At 38.1% G+C, this 20,995-nt stretch overlaps 1 protein-coding gene across 1 annotated transcript in view; it reads right to left on the bottom strand.

Annotated features, from left to right (window-relative positions):
• Positions 1-207: 207 nt before the first annotated feature.
• si:dkey-174m14.3 (uncharacterized protein LOC563117 homolog) overlaps positions 208-20,995 on the bottom strand; it is a 49,428-nt gene continuing 28,640 nt past the window's right edge. The window contains exons 4-7 of the mRNA XM_056480970.1: positions 11,089-11,155; positions 6,099-6,206; positions 5,903-5,983; positions 208-1,986 (exon numbers count right to left, since the gene is read on the bottom strand). Of these exons, the coding sequence (XP_056336945.1) occupies positions 604-1,986; positions 5,903-5,983; positions 6,099-6,206; positions 11,089-11,155 (1,639 nt within the window). The 3' untranslated portion in view covers positions 208-603. The remainder of the gene's footprint in view (positions 1,987-5,902; positions 5,984-6,098; positions 6,207-11,088; positions 11,156-20,995) is intronic.

Below are 20,995 nucleotides of genomic sequence, written 5' to 3'. Positions count from 1 at the left end.
TATAGATTGTTCAATCTCCCTATAGTGTTACATTTATTAAACAATAATAGATATAGCATACTTAACAATAAATACAGCTATTCATGAATTAAATAATAAAAGATCAGATTTCTTGTCAAAATTAGCAATTCTTTTTACATAGCATGTGCTGTCCATTCAGAAACCCTTTCGAGCCGAAGGCTTTTGGTAAAACAAAATTAATCTCTCTCTCTCTCTCTCTCTGAAGACTGAAGACTTGTTTCCAAAAGTCCATAATTACCTAATGCACTTAAAATACTTTCTCACAAACCACACAGAACCATTAATAAACTTTCAAAATAGGCTATACAAATAGTGCTGAGTGTTAGAGCTTCATATCAACTGTACAAACATGAGCGATTCATGTTTGATGTTTAGAAAACACTGTAACAGATACAGAAATCGAGAGGGGAAAAAAAAGATAAGAGAGCTGATGGAATGAAAAGATTCAGCAGAAAATCCCATCTAGTGTTTGGCTCAAACTGTAGCTTAACATTCAAAACCTACCAACAAAAGAGGGTAACCAGGACACCCTGCTCTTAGTACCATAGAGCTGCAAAAGAGAGTAACCAAGAAACCCCACACCTAGTTTAGTAGAGTACCATAGAGCTGTGCCTTGGTAAGACTGTCCTTACGTGACAGCCCTAGTGTGCCAAATTTTTGGTACGGTTGTTGTGGAGGAGGTGGTGGGGTGGTTCCCTGAGGGGACACGCTGTGCCTCTCGGGTTGATAATGCTGCAGTTCAGCACCCATTTCCAGAGATCCATGGTCCAGTGACTCATTTGAGCTGTTTGGACTTACATCAACATATTCAGTTGCTTGGCCCCCAGCTGCCACCCCACCGTCCTTAGGGCTGTAGAGGCTATGCTCGGACTCTTGGCTATCCTCCTTGGAGCGGTACAGATGAGGTTGGCTTTGCTGTTGTCGTAAACCTGGGCTGCAGTCAGGGCTTGGGCTGGAGAAGGGGTCAAGTACCCCAGCATGATGGTATACATCAGTACCCTCCTGGAAGCTACTGTAGAGTGGACCAAGGCGAATTTTTGCAGGCCGAACAGAGAAGTGCTGCTCAGAGAAACTGTAGGGCGATGCTCGCCCTGGGCTGCGGTATGAGTGGGCACTCAGATCCTCCACGCTGAGTTGCCTCCACCGCCCAATCAGCTCTTCTTCCTCGGGAGCAAAAGCACTTCCGCGGCGACTGTCACCGTAGGTGATGCTTGGAGAGGTGGAAGGTGGCAGGGGCTCGTAAGGCTCACTGTAACAGGAGGACATTGTTCTGCTGTAAATGGGCGAGCTACCATTCTGATGGTGGCTGGTCTCAGGCTGTTGAAAAGCATGTGCCTTTGTAAAGGCGCTTGGACTCTCCCGCTCCCAGGAGGAATCGCTCTTGTGCTCGTATTCACCCCCATCCCTCCAGTCCATATAAAGGGCAGGGTGGCGCGGAGAAGATGCAGCACTACTCGGAGGATCCTGACCCTTGTCCTCCGATCCCCCTCCACTAAAGCTGGAGTAAGAGCTGGAGCCTCCTCCCAGAGAGGTTGTAAACTTTCGGAAGTGGTCCTGTGAGAAGCCGGGCTGTAGGGACATTGATCCCTCCTCTGGGTTGCTATCAGTGGAGTTCTGGGGCTCGTAAACCTTTCTTTGTCCATGGAGGTCCATGCTGGGTCTGCGCTCTCGTCTCCGTTCATCAGGACAATAAAGTGCTGTGTCACTGCTGTACAGGTCTGACTTGTAAGTAGCTCGGAGGCCAAGACGCTCAGTGCTACCCACAAGGCTGGTGCCCACAAGGAAGCCCTGGCGTTCCTGAGGTTGTGGGCTGGGTGAGCGAGAGGCTTGACTGCTGCAGGCCTCTTCTGGTTTCTCCAGGACCTTAGCAATGACAGAGGCAGGCACTGTGTCGGCATATGGGGAGTGGCAGAGGGAAGAACCCTCCATGTGCAAGCTCACACGCTCCTGAAACTCTGCAGGCAACTGAGAGAGAAACATAGACATCTATTAGATGGAACCAGTAAACAATAAAGTTGAGAGACTTGCACACGAGGAGAAATGTTAATGTGATTACACCAAGACATGCTACAGGATCAACATCTATGTTGTATGTATTTAGGCTTACAGTTGGGGTTATGTGCTTCTATATCATTGTTATCCAACTCTTAATCCCCTCTGATATTGTGAATAATTTACGGTTAGGGTTAAGGTTATGGGTAGGAATTAGGTGTGGATTACATTTTCGAACAGGAGTGATGTTCCAGGATCAACATAGATGTTAATCCAGGTTCACATCCTACTTGGCATAATCACACCCACTAAGAAAGCAGATAGGGATAAGGGAGAATAAAAGCTTAAGTCGGGTCAGTATCCTTACAGGCAGTAAGAAATAGACAAAAAAGATGAATGGAACTGGAGCTCTCAGTAAACCCAGAAGAAAACCTGCAAAGCAGGCGTCCAAAGATATTGTTAACAGCCAATATTAAGTCTGTGCTAATGGTCTACACAAGTATATGGCTCTAGTTTTCCATTTAGTGAAACTTGGCCAGAGGGAAGAACCACAGATTTCATTGCTACTGACACCACACACAGAGTACTAGGCATCAGTCCAATATCACAACTCTTTTTACCTCTCAGTTCTTTCACCATAGCAACAAGAAGAAAGTAAATTGCAGCTAATTAGCTAACTGAACATGGCTAATTATAGAAGCATAAGAGAAGCAAAGATAAAACAAAAAATTTAGTTCTTAAAAAATAAAAAGAGTTGATGCTTGTTAAAAAAATCTCATTTGATATTTAACTCATAGGACATCTGTTGACCCGAGTGTTCTTGCTTTCAAGGCTTTTGTTGGCTGCTTTTAAAGAAATCTTGCTATGGGCATACAGAATGAGACCTTTTGTCCAGCTCTGTCCGAATGACTATTTTAACGAATGCTTCATGCCAGTTCTTTGGCATTTTCAAATAAAACAATATGAAAGGCTTAATTCCCTGAACACCACGTATAAGACGCAGTAATGTTTCCATTCAGCTGTATCTGCCAAATATGAACAGGTTTTTACAGCAGGCAGCATGCCAACACAAGGTCTGCACTAGGCATCATGGGACCGGCATAAGGCTTGGAGCAGATTAATAAATTGCCAGGTTTATTGGCAAATACTATTATTACTTAAACACCCCCACATTTGTCCTGCCAGAATAATCCCTTGTTCTTAATTGGGACAGAACTTCAATATAAAAAAAAAACAAGAACTTGATTTACTATGTTTTGCCTTGCTGATTCCACTAAATAACAAGAATTGTGCTTTGCTACATTAATATATGCAGGTTTCTCAAGCTAAAAGACTTAAGTCATATGGCGTTTAAATGATAATTGTGGCGGTTGGGTTTATACAGATGACATACTGTATCTTGGAAACAGTGCATCAAGTATATAGGCTATATAAAGACTGTGTACAAGCCGTTGTACTATAAATAACTATTATCCAGAGACTAGGTGTAAATGTTCCTTCATGCTCTGTTTTTTTGTTCATTATTATACAGGCGTGCAATTATATTTCAGATTTTCTAGTCCATTCTTATTTACTGTATATTAGAAATTCCATAACACTGTATCAAATATGTACCTTGACACCTAAACCCTTTTAATTCTACCTTCAGAAGCAAATCCATCTAAAAAATGATACGTTACAATATTTGTGCAAAAAAATATTAAATTAATATAATTTAAATGTTAGCTAAATTAATTAATTATAATTCAGGGATGTATTTTATAAATTTACAAATATTCTTTGGTTAATTTCAAGCACTAAATTAATTAGAAATAATGAATTAATGGCAAATATTGCTAATTAGTATTAGTAAAGCTCATCAATAGCAAGCAAAGAACGAACAACGATGCATACCTGCCAACATTTATAGACAGGGGTGGAGGGGGGGGGCGGGTGGCGTTCTGTGTTTGTATGAATAACACAGCTTTAGAACCGTGGTAGTAACTGTATAGACCAGTGTCCTGACATTTTATCCTACCCATTAGATTATGCTACCAACACTGCATTTTAATGGGTCTAAGATTTGGGTTAGGGATTAGGTGGGTTAGGGCAATATTACAGCTTCAAATCACACTACCCCACATTAAACTTTAAACTGGTAGCAAAATCTGATGGGGAGCATATTGCGTCATCAAAATGTGCTACCTACTTTTTGAATGGGAGGTTGGACAAATCGACAGAACAGCGAGTTTCAGGCGGCCACTGTGATTGGATACTATACCAAAGTTCACGACCCAGGGCTGGGCGATTAATTGAAAAGTAATCAAAATCGTCCAACCTACTCATTTTAAAATGTATTATGTAATTTCACTTTAATCACAAATGTTTTGCAGTCAATGAGCTGTAGTAGATATTTTGTATTATGAAAGGCCAGACATCTTCTGCAATGTGTTTGATGGCCAGGAACATTATAATTCTTGTCATTCAGCTGCTGAGATTTCTTTGAAAAATGTGTCCAGAGAAATCAGTATCAGATCATTGACTGCAAAACATTTATTGTGATTTAAGTGAATTGATATTATACATTTTAAAATGAGCAGGTTAGAGAAATTATTAAATTATAATGCTTTAAAAAATGACACTAGTTTAGAAAAAATGTGTTAGCACGTAAATTGCATGTTAACACGTAAATCACGTGTTAGTGTGTAATTGCGTGTTAACGCGTAGATTACATGTTAACATGTAATAACGTTTAAACGCGTTTGTTGCATATGTTTTGGCCCTAACGGCCTTCCATATACGTTTTCCATTTTGTCATGATCGCATGACCTACCAGTGTGAGTTGCGTTGCTTCACTCCCATTCACGAATTTTCTCTTGGGGCATCATGTGATAGCATAGCGTCCATCCGATGCACACTTCAGAATCTCGCCAGAAGTAGTGGGTCAACAAGGTACTTCTCGCATATACTGATTTTCGAATTCTACGAATTCAAGCATACTACTCGGCTCACATACTGATTTTAGCGTACTATATAGTATGGAAGTATTTCCAATGCAGCAATTATGTCATATTATGTCAGCCCCACACTGTCTGATGATGAAATATTAAATAATAACGAAGCAAATAACAAAGGAAAGCACAAAATAACAGGATTTTTGGCTCTGGGTTATTCGCAATTACAAAATAAGAGCCCTACAAATCTTATTGATAAAAAGCCCTGCTGTACAGTTTAAATGCATTTTAAATAATGTATAAATACACTTTTTATTGTTTGATTAATCAGCATTCTAAAACATGAATTAAATTAACATATTATAAAATGTTTTATTTATTTGTACATTTAAAGATGATTTGTAAATGCATTACTTTATTGCTTTATTAAATAACAATTAAAAAACACTATATATAAATAAACACATTTAAATATGTCTATTTGTCCATTAATTGTGCATTTAAATTGTGATTTATTTATATAGGATTTTATGCTTCATTTATTAAATTGATAATTTGGTTCTTTGTTTTATTTATAACCGGCACTACTGGTCCTCCATACCCTAAGTCCCATTCAACATAGAAATAGTAACTGTATGAATTATTTCAGTCTTACCTTAAGAATCTTTTTATAATGTAGTTGAAATCAAACACTAGTAGAGAGCATTTGATTGGACAAAAAATTGGCAAGCTGAAATGTAGAGTAATGTCATCAAAATATAAAACTATAACTATATTGGTGAAGTGAAATGTGAATTTTGTCTTTGTTTTGGAGCATGTTAGTTTAAAGATAACCTTAAAACTTCAATACTGATTTGAGGAGGAGTTTAAGATGTATATGCTATAGGGAAATACAAATGTACCATGTAACAGGACTAACCAATGCAGTCAGATAATGTACAGAACTGTTAACTTACCTCAGACAACTGGGCTCTGTAATGTGACTTATTGCACTGCAAGAGCTGTGCAGCAAGGTTACAGTCTTTCCTGTACAAGTCCTATTGAGAGAGGGAGAAAAGGAACATTTGGTAATCTAAAGCAAACCATCCTCCAAAGGGTTGCCGCTAAGCCTCAGTGTGCAAAGGGAAATCACATTGTCATTATTTCTCTTACATTGTCCTCTCTGAGTTTCTCAATGGTCATCTTGGCTTCCATGAGATGATTGTTAAGAACGATGATTTCGCGACTGAGAGCCCGTTTCTCATCATCGTGATGCTGGGACTAGATGAAAAGGAGAATGTTTTCAGGTGAGGGAAAAAATGACAGATTTGCAATGTTATACACTACAAAAATGTTTTACTTTGATTTTTTTTGTCTTGTTTCTAGTCCAAATATCTAAAAAAGCTTAAATCAATAAGCATTTTTTCAATAAGCATTCTCGTTTTAAGAAATAATGTCAAAATTAAGTGAGTTTTTCCTTAAAACGAGCACAATAATCTGTCAGTGGGGTAAGTAAAATAATCATATGTCAAAAAGAAAAACATGATTACTTTGATTACCCCATTGGCAGATTATTTTGCTTGTTTTAAAGGGCACCTATGGTAAAAAATCTACTTTTCAAGCTGTTTGGACAGACATATGTGTATGTATGGTGTATAGACTGTCATATTGGGGTGATATAAACACACCCAGTGCTTTTTTTTTCAATTTAACAACATAAAAAACGGTGGACCAATTGGAGCTGTTTTCAAACCCACCGCAACTTGACGTAGGAGAGCGGTCCCCCCGCCCACCAATATTGATTGACATATCATATCATTGACATATCATATCATTGACATATCATATCCTGTTTGTTAATTCACATCCGCCATTTTCAGCGTGAGTCGAAGCGATATCACTAAAGGAACACCCTAGCTCTATTTTTAGATGCAAGGCTTATTGGGCTCAACACAAGATCAGTATTCTCCACATTATTGCTCTAATCAGAATTATTGGTTGTATCTTTAGGTAGGTTTGCAAACATGTGTACTTCTCATTGAGTCTACCTTATACTTCAGCCGTTTGCCTTTCTCGCGATCCCAGAAGCTCCCTCTGATCTTAACTAGCATGCGTTTTAGAATTCTAAACATAGGTTTCTATCAGGGTACACTCAAGTCGACGGCTGGGCGCCGCGGACCGCTGCAGAAACCTATGTTTATAATTCAAAAATGCGTGGCGCGACGATTCGGGACACTTCATGCTACTGGTGCGCCACAGAGAGTGTCTGGTGTGCCGTGTCGCGGCTTCGAGCGGCGCATCCGGTGCCTCAGTCAAAGTTAATTCAGTGTGCGTGGTTATTAGTTTCTGTGTACAAGCTCGGCACTTGAAACTAGCACACAGTTGGCTGTAAAACTGTACAAAGACACAAATGATTTTGTACTCTCTGCTTGGTCTGTGTCAGAGTCGTATATGTACGACTGAATGGTGATCCTCTCACTCCTCCGTCTGCCTGTCAGACTCTGTTGCAAACGCAGAGCGGGTGAGCTCATGGCCCCGCCCCCTTGTTACGTTGGCGGGAAGCCGAAACTAGTCTACATGTGAAGCAACACACCCATAAATCAGAGAACTGTGGACACGCCCCCAACATGACACTTTTTAACACATTATAATAAAACAATCTGAATTGTGTTTTAAACTGAACCTAAACTGGCACACTCAGAAGAACCATAATATTAATATTAAATCATAAAAAATAGGTAAACTATGTTCCCTTTAAGGAAAAACTCACTTAATTTTGGCATATGTTTTCTTAATAAGGCTATTAAAATTCTTTAAATCCATTTTTCTTTTTGATATTTGGTGCCAGTTTATCTGGAAGTGATTTTATTCTCATTGGATGGAAACGATGCTTTATTTACAAATGTTTTATATGATATTGCAGTTTTGTGCATGGGTTTAATTTGTATCTTTGGATGGAAACATAGCTAATGCTGATATCACAATTTTAGAGATTCTTGATTAAAAGCAGCCATCTTGATGCCATGTTAGGTCAATAGATTTTCAGCCACAGCAAAGAGCTTAGAATGACCAAGAGGCGACACTCAATAAAACGTTCCATTGCAACAGCAGCGCCCTGCAACAGCCCCGGATTCCGCCATTTTGAAGTGAAAGCGATCGGCTGTCCATTGGATCTTATTGCTGTCGCGATGGCAAGCAGCTGCTTTGTTTTTTATTTATTTATTTAAAAAGCGCATTAAAGCTGAGAAACAACCTGAAAGACGACAATACAACACTTACTATCACAATCATCAGCACTTTTAATAGTTTATTTTACAGACTTATTATATGCTGTTGTTCTATTGGAGTTTTAATTCCAAAATGGCCGCCGCACCATCTAGTGGCTGTTTCCCAAATTGCACTAGAGTGTCGCCTCTTGGTGATTCTATGCTCTTTGGCCACAGTCACTACACCAGCTGAAAAATATACCCTGCCATTTTTGTTCTTACAGGCAAGAGTAGAGATGATTTGAAACTGAAAATGGTTCACTAATAGTTGTGTATAAAACTATTATTATTAATCGTAGTATTTTTTGCTAATTAAAGAGTTAGTTCATATAAGAATGAAAATTCTGTTCTTCATGTCGTTCCAAACCCCTGAGACCTCTGAGACTCCAAAAACTCTAAAAACAGACCATTTGTCTTCAGTGGATGAATCTGAATTGAGCCAAGTTAAGAGAATACTTTTCTGTGCACAAAATAAATAAATAAAATAATGACTTTATTCAACAGTTCCTCAGTGTCAGATGAGGCTCATGTTCATGAAGGTGATGAGCTTTTTATCCGTGTCACACTCGGTTGCATCCCTGATGTATCGACCTTATTCTGTGAACCAGAAGTGTGTCCTGTTTTGCATTGCCTATAGGAGAAATGACTAGAAATAAGAAACGGCAGAAAACGGTCAAACTACTTGCTTTACAAACAAGTGTGTTCATGATTTTGTAGACAAATTAGACCAATGTAATAAAAAAATATATCAGCTTGCGTCATCAAGCAGCATAACAAGCTGAAAGTCTTGAGCCAAAAAGATTCAAATGACTGCACCTGCTCGTACATATGGAGCCAGATCAGACTCAAAAGTAATACATTTACAAAATATAATTCATACATCCTCAACACAATTCACATTTACAAAATCCAATATGTAAGATTAAAAAGACAATTTGTAAAGACAAATCCAATTCGAAACGCGATTCAAAAATACACAAATCCAACTCGTAAAAACATTTAAAAAATACACAAATCCAATTCGTAAATCAAAAACATCATTCATAAATACGCAAATCCAATTCATAAATTCAAAACACGATTAAAAAATGCACAAATCCAATTCGTAATAATATCATTAAAAAATACAAATCCAATTCGTAAATTAAAAACATTATTAAAAAATACACAAATCCAACTCGTTATTAAAAACATTATTCATAAATATGCAAATCCAATTCAGAAATTCAAAACACGATTAAAAAATACACAGATCCAATTCGTAAATTCAAAACATGATTCAAAAATACACAGATCCAAATCGGAAATTCAAAACGCGATTAAAAAAATACACAGATCCAATTCGTAAATTCAAAACGCGATTCAAAAATACACAGATCCAATTCGTAAATTCAAAACGCGATTCAAAAATACACAGATCCAATTAGAAAATTCAAAACGCGATTCAAAAATACACAGATCCAATTCATAAATTCAAAACGTGATTCAAAAATACACATATTTAATGCATAAATTCAAAACCCAATTCCTAATATAGACGAATCCAATTAGCAAAAATGTTTATGATTTTTTTTTTATGACTTTTCACAAAATGTGTGTTGTAATTATGAAATGTGTTTAAATGTATTATTTTGGAGACTGATCTGGCTCCAAGAATAAGGTCAATACCTCAAATCAGATGTGCCTGTGCTTTGTTTCAAACAGAGGAAGCTGCACATGGGCATCTGAGGTATATACAGTATCAATGCACAGTGCTTCAGAATGCGTGCCCTATACAGTTTTGAAGATTTTGTTTGGTTATTTATGACTTTGAATGAGTTGGAACCCTCACAGTCGGTGGTCCGACTTAGGTGTCCTTAACTTATATTTACTGAAACTGAAATTAATCATTTGTTACAATGTACCTATTGCGTAAATGCATGTTTTTACATGTCTTACATGTTTTTACAAGGAAAATCAATGAATGAACGACTTAAATAATAACATTTAATTTGTTTGTCTTACAAAATTCTTCATTTGGAATTAGTTTCTTCCTTGCTAAAAGCTGTTAATTACTGTAATATTATTTTGGATTTTGATGTACTTTGTTTAAAAGGAAAGTTTATTATATTATGATTCTCCTCATAGATAGTAGGTTGATTTTGGCTGATAACGCTTCAACAAAGCTTTCTGAAATCCCTTAAGGGAGGCTTTCAGCGGACATTAAGCCATTCTACAGTAGTTTTCTCCTCCAGCAGATGGGAATTAATAGGCCTACTCAAAGAAATATCAAAAGGAGGCTGATATCAGATCATTTTCCTTTCATACCTGCACCCATAACCTTCAGTGTCATCATTGACGTCATAATAGACGCAACCTGTTGCTTAAAAAAAGCCTGCTTACTTTGACATAGCCTACTTGTAGCTCCTAATACAGACATGTAATGGTCACGCAATGTACTGCGGCAGGCAGGCTAATTATAATTTAATTGTTTGCGACTTCAAATTAACAAACAGGCCGTGATGCAGATTTGCGGCGTATAATAGACTCACTATCACACTGTCACATGAAGGCGGACGGGCTGTTGTAATGGACTATAATTAACGTCAGGCGCACCAGTGGCACTGTATTGATATTCAAATAGACTCTTAGTGCATTCAGCGCTATTGTACATATTTAACACCTTCACCAATCTGTCACATTACAGAAACACGTACACACACATATGTGGACAGCGGCGTAAACACTTTCTCCTGAAAACCCATTTAGAAGGGAAAACACTTAAAGAGCGAGATGAGTACTCGTAAACACATGCGAACAAAACCATTCGCACGTTAAAACCAAAAAAGCAGTGCATGTGCACCCAAACACCTTATTTTGTATTTATTTTCGAGTGTATTGCCAATGTGCGCACTCACATTTCGGTGGATTTTATCCTCTAAGTCCTGGTTGATCCTCTGCAGTGCTGAGTAACTGCTCTGTATTCTGTGGGAAACACATGAACAAAACGTCTTGCTTCAGATCCAGCGTGTACAGAAAGGTCTTAAACGGCTTCCTTGTTTGCTTAGACATCTGTTAGATAAAGCTGCTTTTTTTAAAGTCCGCTGCCAAAACTCTTGCCAGCGCACCTGTTCATCTTGCACATTTTATTATGGCTTCTGTTGTGATATCAATTCATAACTCATGTTTTATACATATATATATATATATATATATATATATATATATATATATACAATGGACTAAGAAGACCAACACATGGCCAAGCTATAACTGTACAACTGACTCCTACACACCTGGCATCATCCTCATAAGACACAAGTGAAACATTTGCATACTATTCATTTAAAACAGTACACAAAGTTGGATATTGTGCCTTGCAGTCATAGTATGTTTTTGAAACAGTACAATTTTGAAGTGCGTCACCATGAAAGTTTCTCTTTAATCTTGCCTATGACCCCTTGTGCTGTGGGAAAAAGACTTTGTCAATGTTTTATATCAACAGTTGTGCATGTTATATATATATATTTTCCAAGGTAAAATGGACATAAGGCATAATGCGACAATACTTAATTATTTTCTGGTTTTAAATAGATTAAGGAAAGATAATATTATATAAATGTGTAAGAAAGCTTGCTCAAGTTATTGCGACTTTTTTTGTACTGAATTTATATAACAATTTTAACAATTCTGACTTTTCAACCACAATTTTAAGTTTAGGTCTGGCATCTGCAATTATTTAAATGAAGTTTTACAAACTGATGCTGCTGTCGCACTGGAGTTTGTGCTTGCGAAATTCTGTCGTATGGCGCTGCGAAAAGGGGCGGGATTAAACAAGATGATTAGACATTAAAAAAAGCGAGCGATTGCTCCATATTTTCAATTTCTGTCCGGAGAGGTCATGTTTTGATCCTCGATTGGTCTCACGCAGTCAAGTGATGCGATTTCGCAGGTCAGAGTTCACCAACCTTGAACTTCCCAACACGAAACTTCTGTGAAATTTGATGCACGATCTTGCGTTACCTTGCGTTGGGAAAAGTCCAGTGTGACTGCAGCTTTATTTCGAGAAGAGCGTGTGATATAATTGATTTCGGCTGGTCTTTCATTGGTAATCAGCAATAATCCAATTAGATTGATTCAAGCCTACAATAAATAGACCGATTTCACCCTACTGCCTTATCTTCATTTTGGAAGAATCTCCCCTTCCACCCCATGTCCTCCTTTTCCTTCTTACTTGGGAAAGATCTCGAGAACTACCTGATCTCTGACCCTCTTACATCCTAATTGACCAGGCGGGAACCCTGGGGTTAATTACATCCAAGCTCAGGGCTCTCTCCTGGGACAGCATGCCAAACCTGCTAGTAGCATCAAGCAAGAAAGTCTTGAACTCTTTTTGTGTGTAGGTTTAGTAATTTTTATAACAAAGAATTGGGCGACGCAGTGGCGCAGTAGGTAGTGCTGTCAATTCACAGCAAGAAGGTCGCTGATTCGAGCCTCGACTGGGTCAGTTGGCGTTAATGTGTGGAGTTTGCATGTTCTCCCTGCATTCGCATGGGTTTCCTCCGGGTGCTCCGGTTTCCCCCACAGTCCAAAGACATGTGGTACAGGTGAATTGGGTAAGCTAAATTGTCTGAGTGTATGAATGTAAATGAGTGTGTATGGATGTTTCCCAGAGATGGGTTGCAGCTGGAAGGGCATCCGCTGCCTAAAACATATGCTGGATAAGTTGGCGGTTCATTCCGCTGTGGCGACCCCAGATTAATAAAGGGACTAAGCCAAAAAGAAAATGAATGAATGAACAAAGAATTGGTTATTTTTGTTTCTTTTAAAATGAAATAACTGAGCATAAAGATAGAAATATGAGAAAAATGCTCCTTTTACAAGAAAATAGATGGCACAAAGAGGTTTTTAGATCTGAACACTTCATTTGTCAAAAAACAATTCTCAGATCAGCACAGAAATGTGAATATAGCCTGAGTTGTGAGAACAAGAATGAAGGTCTCTGTACTCAAATGGACTGTTGCTATTAGTCACATGGTCTAGTTGCATTGCTTCACTGCTAATAACAACAACTCTCCAGTGGGCACTAATGGCTCGTTTCCACTGACTGGTATGGTACTGTACGGTTCGGTTTGGTACGGGTCACCTTTATCAGGCTTCCGTTTCCACTAACAAGGGTACCCTTTTGGTGGGCGTGGTGTATGACAGAAAGTTTCAATCGACGTCATTCTAGCTCGAGGATATGTCTACAATAAAGCTGTATGGGTCACTTACATATCATATGAAAAGCACTTCTCACAAAACAGATGCTTCATACACATAAATACTTGTGTAGAAATGTTTATTACTAACTTTTCAATGAACATGAGTTGATTATAACTGCAGATGAAAGACAGTATGAAACAGCCTACTGTAACGTCTGTAATTATATTAAATAACTAAATAAATGAACATATATGAACACATACAGCCCCTTACAGTCTCCGATATGTTACCAATTACAGAAGAACTACATATAGCAGACATTTTGTCCATATTTAGGTTCAAAACAACACAAAATATAGCTCACAGTGAAAAAAGTCAGTGTAAACCTCTCATCTGTGTCTGTAATCTTCAGCAGCACATGTAGCCTCTGTTAGAGAGTAATTCCGTCATTCCCGGTTCATATTAGTCCAAAATGTGAAGATAATAAGTTAGTTATACATGACAGTTTGTTCATGTTTGCTGATAAATAATGTGCTCCTTTTTTTCCGGCTTCTCCTTTGTTTCTTCACGCTTCACTCTCGCGTTTGTCAGTGTCTGACAGAATCAGGTTTCAAAAGCACATCAATAATCAAGCGCAGGTTATTATCATCAGCTCAAGAAGTTTGTTATTTCAGATATAATGTTAGACGCGCGCGAGCGCTAGCAAGAAAGCGAAACCGCTCGCGACTCAGACTGGCTCGTAAAAAAACTACGGGGCACAGGGTAAATCTGCTCTTCTTGGATTTGTGGCTGTTCATCAAGACGACGACAAGGTTTGTTTGAGCCCGGGTCGACCATGGCTCGTTATTATATGTATTTATAATTCCGCTAAAATCTCTTGCTGTGTAATTCAAACATGGCGGTTTTTTTGTTTTCATTCTGGCTTGTTGCGTAAGCGAATGACGTATCTCTGTAAACTAGTAGTGTTCAGCTGCGCGTGTGGCTCCGCCTTTTGGTACCCTTTCTCGTGTTTGGTACCCTTTCGAAAGGGTGCCGAAAAAGTGGTACGGTACGCTTTTTGACAGTGGAAATGGCCATAAAAGCGTACCAAACCGAACCGTACAGTACCGTACCACTCAGTGGAAATGGGCCATAAAGTGTCTACTAAATGTGCACCTCAGAAATGTATATGTTACCTGCAATGTGTGAAGTTCGGCCTTCTATAGAATGCCAAGGAAATGTAGAATGCCTGATGGTTTTACATATAAGTTATTTATAATGATTTTGCAAACTGTTCTTTGGCATTTCATACAATTCCTAGGCATTATATAGAATGACAAGTATCATTTAGGCAAAGTGTCACAAGAGCACAATAAAAGCTTTTATTGATTATTGCGCATTTTAAAGTGGAAAGGATACGAAATAAAGCATATGATGCTTTTACCGGAAAAACAACTGAAAAAGAACTGAGATAGAAGTATTTGTTACAATAGGTAAGACTGGAATGACACTTAGAATTGTACTTCATTTTCTTCTTTCACACAAAAACACTTCATATTTTGGCACTTTGGTCTTGCACTTACATATTTCACGAATTAGTAAAGAATCTCAGCTGAATAATATATACTGACATCTTGAGAAGAATTATATTGTCAATATTGTCTGTGATGTGTTAGTGGAATATTGTACCGGCAATACGCTTGTCTTATAATAACGTTCAACACTCACATGCTTCGTTCACCATCATCAAACAACGACTCAAGCACCACCGCAAACATCAGTGGTGGGGAAAAATGGCAGGCGTAGACCAGCCCAGTTACATACTTTGCCACACGGGAACTCTGCATTCTATAGAACACCTAGGCAATGTATAAAGTAGCGATCACTTCATACTTTGATATTCGATTTTAGGCATTCTATTCATTTGCCACATTTCACACATTGCCGATAAAATATAAGTAGAAGGTAATTTAGAGGTCATTTTTTTAATCAAAATGAGAATTTCAGACATTTCAAGAGTTCACACTTAGCTCACGATTTATACATGCTTGTTTGGCGTGCTGTCCCGGGAGAGAGCCCTGAGCTCAAGGTATCCTCGAGCCCAGGGCTCCCTCCTTTCACAGGGCGAGGGGAGACTGAGCTCAGGTCGATCTGAAACTCCCCCGCTGCAGAGGCCAAGGTGAACGTCCTGAGAGTAAGACATTAGAAAAAAATTTAGGCTTATTTTATCTATAATATAGAGCACATTTGGATGGTGGGAGGAAACCGGGGAAAACCCACGCAGACACGGGGAGAACATGCAAACTCCGCACAGGAACACCAGATGGCCCAGTGAAGACCCAACGCCATTGGTATTCTTGCTGTGGGCAACAGTGCTAGTCACTGGGCCACCGTGCTGCCCAAAAGGTGGAAGAAGGGGAGGAGAGGGGTTTCTTCCAGACGAAGATAGTTGTAGAGAGGAAATGAGGATATATATATATATAGTGACTTGGGATCCTTTGATTGGAGGAGCAGGATTAGCTAATGTGGACCAGCTGGGTCAATAGCCGCGTTTCCACTATCGCGCCTAAAGCGAGCGAGCCAGGGCGAGCCAAGGCCAGTCGCGTTTCCACTATCACTTCCGGGCCGTAATCGGGCCAAAGCGGGGCTTCCTTGGGGCCAGCGTCCGGCCTTTTTCGGCCCGCCGAATACCTTGGGCCAAGGAGGGCCAACTGGGTTACGTACAAAGGCGGAGTTTTCCTGTCAGGTAAAGAGGAGACAAGATGCTTTCTTCCCTTACATTTGTTTTGCTATCGCGCTTGATCAACTCACTAAGAAAAATCTGTGTTCGAAGTAAATGCCGCCGAACTCGAATGTCCTTATCCAGGGATCGCTGTCTGGCCTTACACCAACAGACCACAAACAGTAAAAGAGCAATCGCTTCGGTGTTCTCCATCTTCCAGCTCTCGTAGTGACGCCAGGTTGTGTTTGTGGTTATAATTTGAGTTTTTTGTTCCCGCTGAAGTGGGCGGGTTGTGTGACGGGTTGTGTGACGTTTGATTCAGGGGACGTTCTGGGGGCGGTGTTTGCGTGACGCGCTGCGAGCAACTAGCCTGACAGTGGAAACGCCACATGATTTCGGCCTCATTTCTCAACCTCCCGGGCTATTGGCCCGGCCTGGCCCGATTAAAGCCCTGGCTCGCACTGGCCCGATAGTGGAAATGCGGCTATTCATGAGCACATGCTCCTCTCGAGATTAGTTTAAAATTTAAACTTCACACAGTACTTTTTCATTTAATGCAACATGTAAGAGAAACATGCTTTAAAATACGTATTTGGAGTTACTGCTCACCACTGCATTAAACTAAAAAGTTAGTAACAGTTTTTCATGCACCTGTCAATTTAGAGCTCTGTGTCGTTATTTGTCTTTTATGAACAGTTTTATTTTCAGTCTAATGTAAAAGAAAAGTTCCAAAACTTACTTTTAGAGGTTTCTATTTCATCTATTAGATATTTGTCTCTTGTGCCGACCCATAAATCTCCCCTTCAGAAACACTTACTGTACACACACCAAGTTTGTTACATTTTATGACTGTTTTTTCAGAGGGATGTGATAATGCTGTGCCTGATTACTTGCACGACTTAATTATATGATCAGTTGGGAACATGATGTATGTATTTTCTGGCTGATTGCTGTATTTTAGGATGGCTAGGAGATAAAATTACTAACAACAGCTTGTTGTTCATATCATCAAGGCTTAGCGAAGAACAGAACACCACAGACGCATTCTTAAAGGATTAGTTCACTCACAAATGAAAATTCTGTTATTAATTTCTCACCCTCATGTCGTTTCAAACCCCTGAGACATTCGTTCATCTTCAGAGCACAATGAATTATTAAAAAAAAAAATTTGGATGAAATCCGAGAGCTGCCTCCTCCACCATTGACGACAACCAGAAGTCCAGAAAAGCAACCCAAAACATTCCATGTGCCTTCAGTGGTCGGACTGTAATTACTCCAAGCTCCAAGAACACAAAATAAAATAAGTATGAATATGACTTTGTAAGTCAGTATCTCCAACGTCATGTCACGGTATGTATTTTCTATGAGCAGTACAACATATTGCTTTTAGAGTTAGAAGCGCAACATGCAAATGTCATATTGGCAATAGTGTACACACACACTGATGTGGAAGACATTGGAAAACAAAGTAATTTTTACGGTTTTGTGTGTGTTTGTGTGCATGTGTGTACAACTGAAGTCACATGGAATGTTTGGCAATGTTTTTAGTTCCTTTTCTGGAATGGTCTTGGGACCGTTGCTAGTTATGGCAGGTTAAGAGAGCTCTCTGAATTCATCTATCCTAAATTGTGTTCTGAAGATGAACAAAAGTCTCAGGCAATTGGAATGACTTGAAGGCGAGTAATTTTTTTTTGAGCCTCAAGTCTCATGGAGGAGCCCTGGACGCTAAAAGGAGGAGAGACGCCAGTGCTAGACGAGAGAGGACCAGGCCTGGACATTTTATGTGACTGTTGCTTGCTGTTTGTTTTATTTCATTTGTTGTTAAATTATTTTAAAGAGCACGGTGGACAAAACAAATGGCTTAACTCGGCACACAGTTGTTCTCGTTGTCTAAAAAGCACGTTAATTAGCACTAAAAATAATGTAACACAACAAAAACCTGTGCATTGGAATTTTTTTTGTGCAAGTTAAAGGTTGTTAATCTAAACACTGATTCCAATACTTTAATTTTAAGAGTGCAATGGTGACCTGAGAATGCGCGCATGGTCGCTTTTTGTATTTATTTTTTATTTTTTTGTCTTGTAACACTTTAAATTCTGTGCCACTGTTTCTTGGCAAGCACTTGCCCAAACAATGTCAACTGAAGTCACTTCTCATTTTCATGTGTTTAGGTTAGACCCTACTCTTGTGCTGCATTCCAGACAACCCATAATTGGGATTTTCCTGCTTCCTACTTGGAAATAATATCTAGAATGCCAATTGTGAACTCGGAGCAGACTGAAGAATCCTGTTATTTTTATATCACTTAACAACTGACAGCTAGTTCTACTTAAGTAAGATTAACGCAGAGTTACATATAATAATAATAATAATAATAATAATAATAATAATAATAATAATGATATATTTTATTTATAACATGCTTTTCTAAAACCCAAAGCGCTTACAAGAAAGTAAAAACAACAAAGCACAGTAAACAATAAGAAAATACAAAAAAAAAAACACAGTAAGAATAAAAGAGATATCACAAATTAAAAACAGTCCTAAAAAGATGAGTTTTAAGTAGCTTTTTAAAAGCGTCCAATGAACCGGCATTCCTAATGACAGTGGGAAGAGCATTCCACAGTTTGGGAGCACGGAAAGAGAATGCCCTACCTCCCATAGTGCTGAGTTTGTAGCGAGGCTGAAACAGCGTAGTACTTGAGGCAGAGCATATACAGTAAAACATATAAATAAACTTTTAAAAATATGTTTACAGTACAAAACGAGTGGGAACCCTACTAAAAAAGTCTATTCTGATATGTTATTAGTGTTATAGTGCAATATAGAATGTTATTTTGGTCATTAATCAGCTGTATTCAAAGAACAGCTAGAATATTCTTTTTGTTTTAGCCATAATAGGCACAATAACAAGAAATGTTATTACATTTTTATGTCGTGATGAAAATATGAATGTAAGATAAACTGGAACATTTTGAGGTCGGAGTGGGATATTTCCAGCCTGATCTCACGAGAAAACGTAAGTATTTTACGTTTTGTCTGTTTAGTGGCTAATTCGTACGAATTCGTATGAGTTCAGTCGTACGAAATTGTACGATTTTAAAAGGAGGCGTGGCACCTAACCCCACCCCTAAACCCAACAGTCATAGGGGGATGAGCAAATCGTACTAAATTGTAGAGATTGTACGAATTCGTACGAATTGGTCACTAAATCAAAAAGTTACGAATTGCCGTGAGATTGTGTTGATATTTCACTGCTGAAATTCTGGTATCACTTTATTTTGATGATCCCTTTCACGCACTGTGTTGAATTTAAGTTACATTGGAAATACATTTAACTAATTCTCATTAAATTATAAGTGGACTGTTAGGTTGGGGTTAGGGTTAGGGTTAGGGTTATTTTTAGCATACGTTGACTTGTACTTGCAAAGTTTCTTAGAGTCAGTTAACTGTCTATTGAAGGAGCAGTATCAGTGAATTTTAAGCAGACAGTCTACAAATAGATAAAGTTGCAATGCAACTTTTAATCAACAACATGTGCAATAGGGACCATCAAAATAAAGTGCAGTGTTGGGGAGGTTACTTTGAAAATGTAATAGATTACAGATTACAAATTACCCTATTTAAAATGTAATAAGTTGTGAACATTTTCACTTACTTTATAAAAGTAAAGTAACTGATTCCATCTGATTACTTTTTGATTACTTTTAAGTTCTCATTGATATTTTTAACTAAATCATTTTTAAGTATTTATACCAAGCAGGTATGACCTTACAGTGGCTCTGTTTACTATTAAGAGTTTCAAAATCCTTCATCACTTGAATTAAGATTATATTAATTTAATTTTTAAAGTACAGCCACCACAATACCAGACCTTATAACAAAAAAGTGTTTTCTGTTGTCACAAAATCAAACTTTTAGTAAGTTGTGCAGGGTGATTTTTGTGGCATTTGCGATAAAAAATACATCTAAGCAATTTTTGCAATTCTCATATTTAAATTGAAGCAACTTAAATCCAAGTCAATCACAACTTAATGATCAATAAAACTGTCAATTAAACATTTAAGGCATAATTGGTCAGTTCATTTATTTACTGTAAATAATATGCTGTACTAAACAGTAAAAAAATTATCATATATATAACAGCAAAAACTAAAAACACAATAAAACCAAGTGTTACATGTTTAAAATACTATAGTCATTTATAGTAAAGGGAAGTATTTAGGTATATAAGCTTTATATTGTATTCAGATTTACAACTTTTCATTAATAAATTACACTACATAATGTTATCATTAGTAACTATCATGAACTAATAGTAATTACCATAGTATACTTTAGCCTTTACTACGGTAAACTATATATATATATATCTCCTCTCCCTCAGTCATCTTTCCATCAAGGAAATTTCTCGTGTTAGCCATACTAGTAATTGGTTGACGACATCACCGACCAGAGTGAGAGGTGGCAGTAACGCACCAAAAAGTTTGTTTTCGACCACCGAAAAACAGGAAGAAGAAGAAATCCTCATTTTCGCCATCATAGTGATTTACTTTCATCGGCTAGACACCGGCCTCACAGCTTTGTGAATGTCGGTGCCGTCACTTATTGATCTGCGATTGATAAATGTAGCTTGTATGGACGCTACTGCGCTACTTGACTAATAAAATAGCTTTGCTACTGAAAAGCTATTTGATTTATAAAGTAGCGACGCTACCGCCACACTTCTGAGAAATGTAGTTATAGCAGAATAGCATCGATTTAATAAATGGCCTCAACAGAAAGCATCAAGCATATCAAAAACAGGTAAAGCGGGTTAATATTACTCAACATATGCCAGATTTTTAAAGAATAGATTTAGATGTAACCCCATTTTAATCTTTAACATTTTCATAACTGTAATTTAGTTACACATTTTT

This window comes from Danio aesculapii, chromosome 20, assembly GCF_903798145.1.
Source record: "Danio aesculapii chromosome 20, fDanAes4.1, whole genome shotgun sequence".
Taxonomy (NCBI): domain Eukaryota; kingdom Metazoa; phylum Chordata; class Actinopteri; order Cypriniformes; family Danionidae; genus Danio; species Danio aesculapii.
Note: the sequence above shows the minus strand (reverse complement) of the source record. Positions and strands in the feature narration are given on the sequence as shown.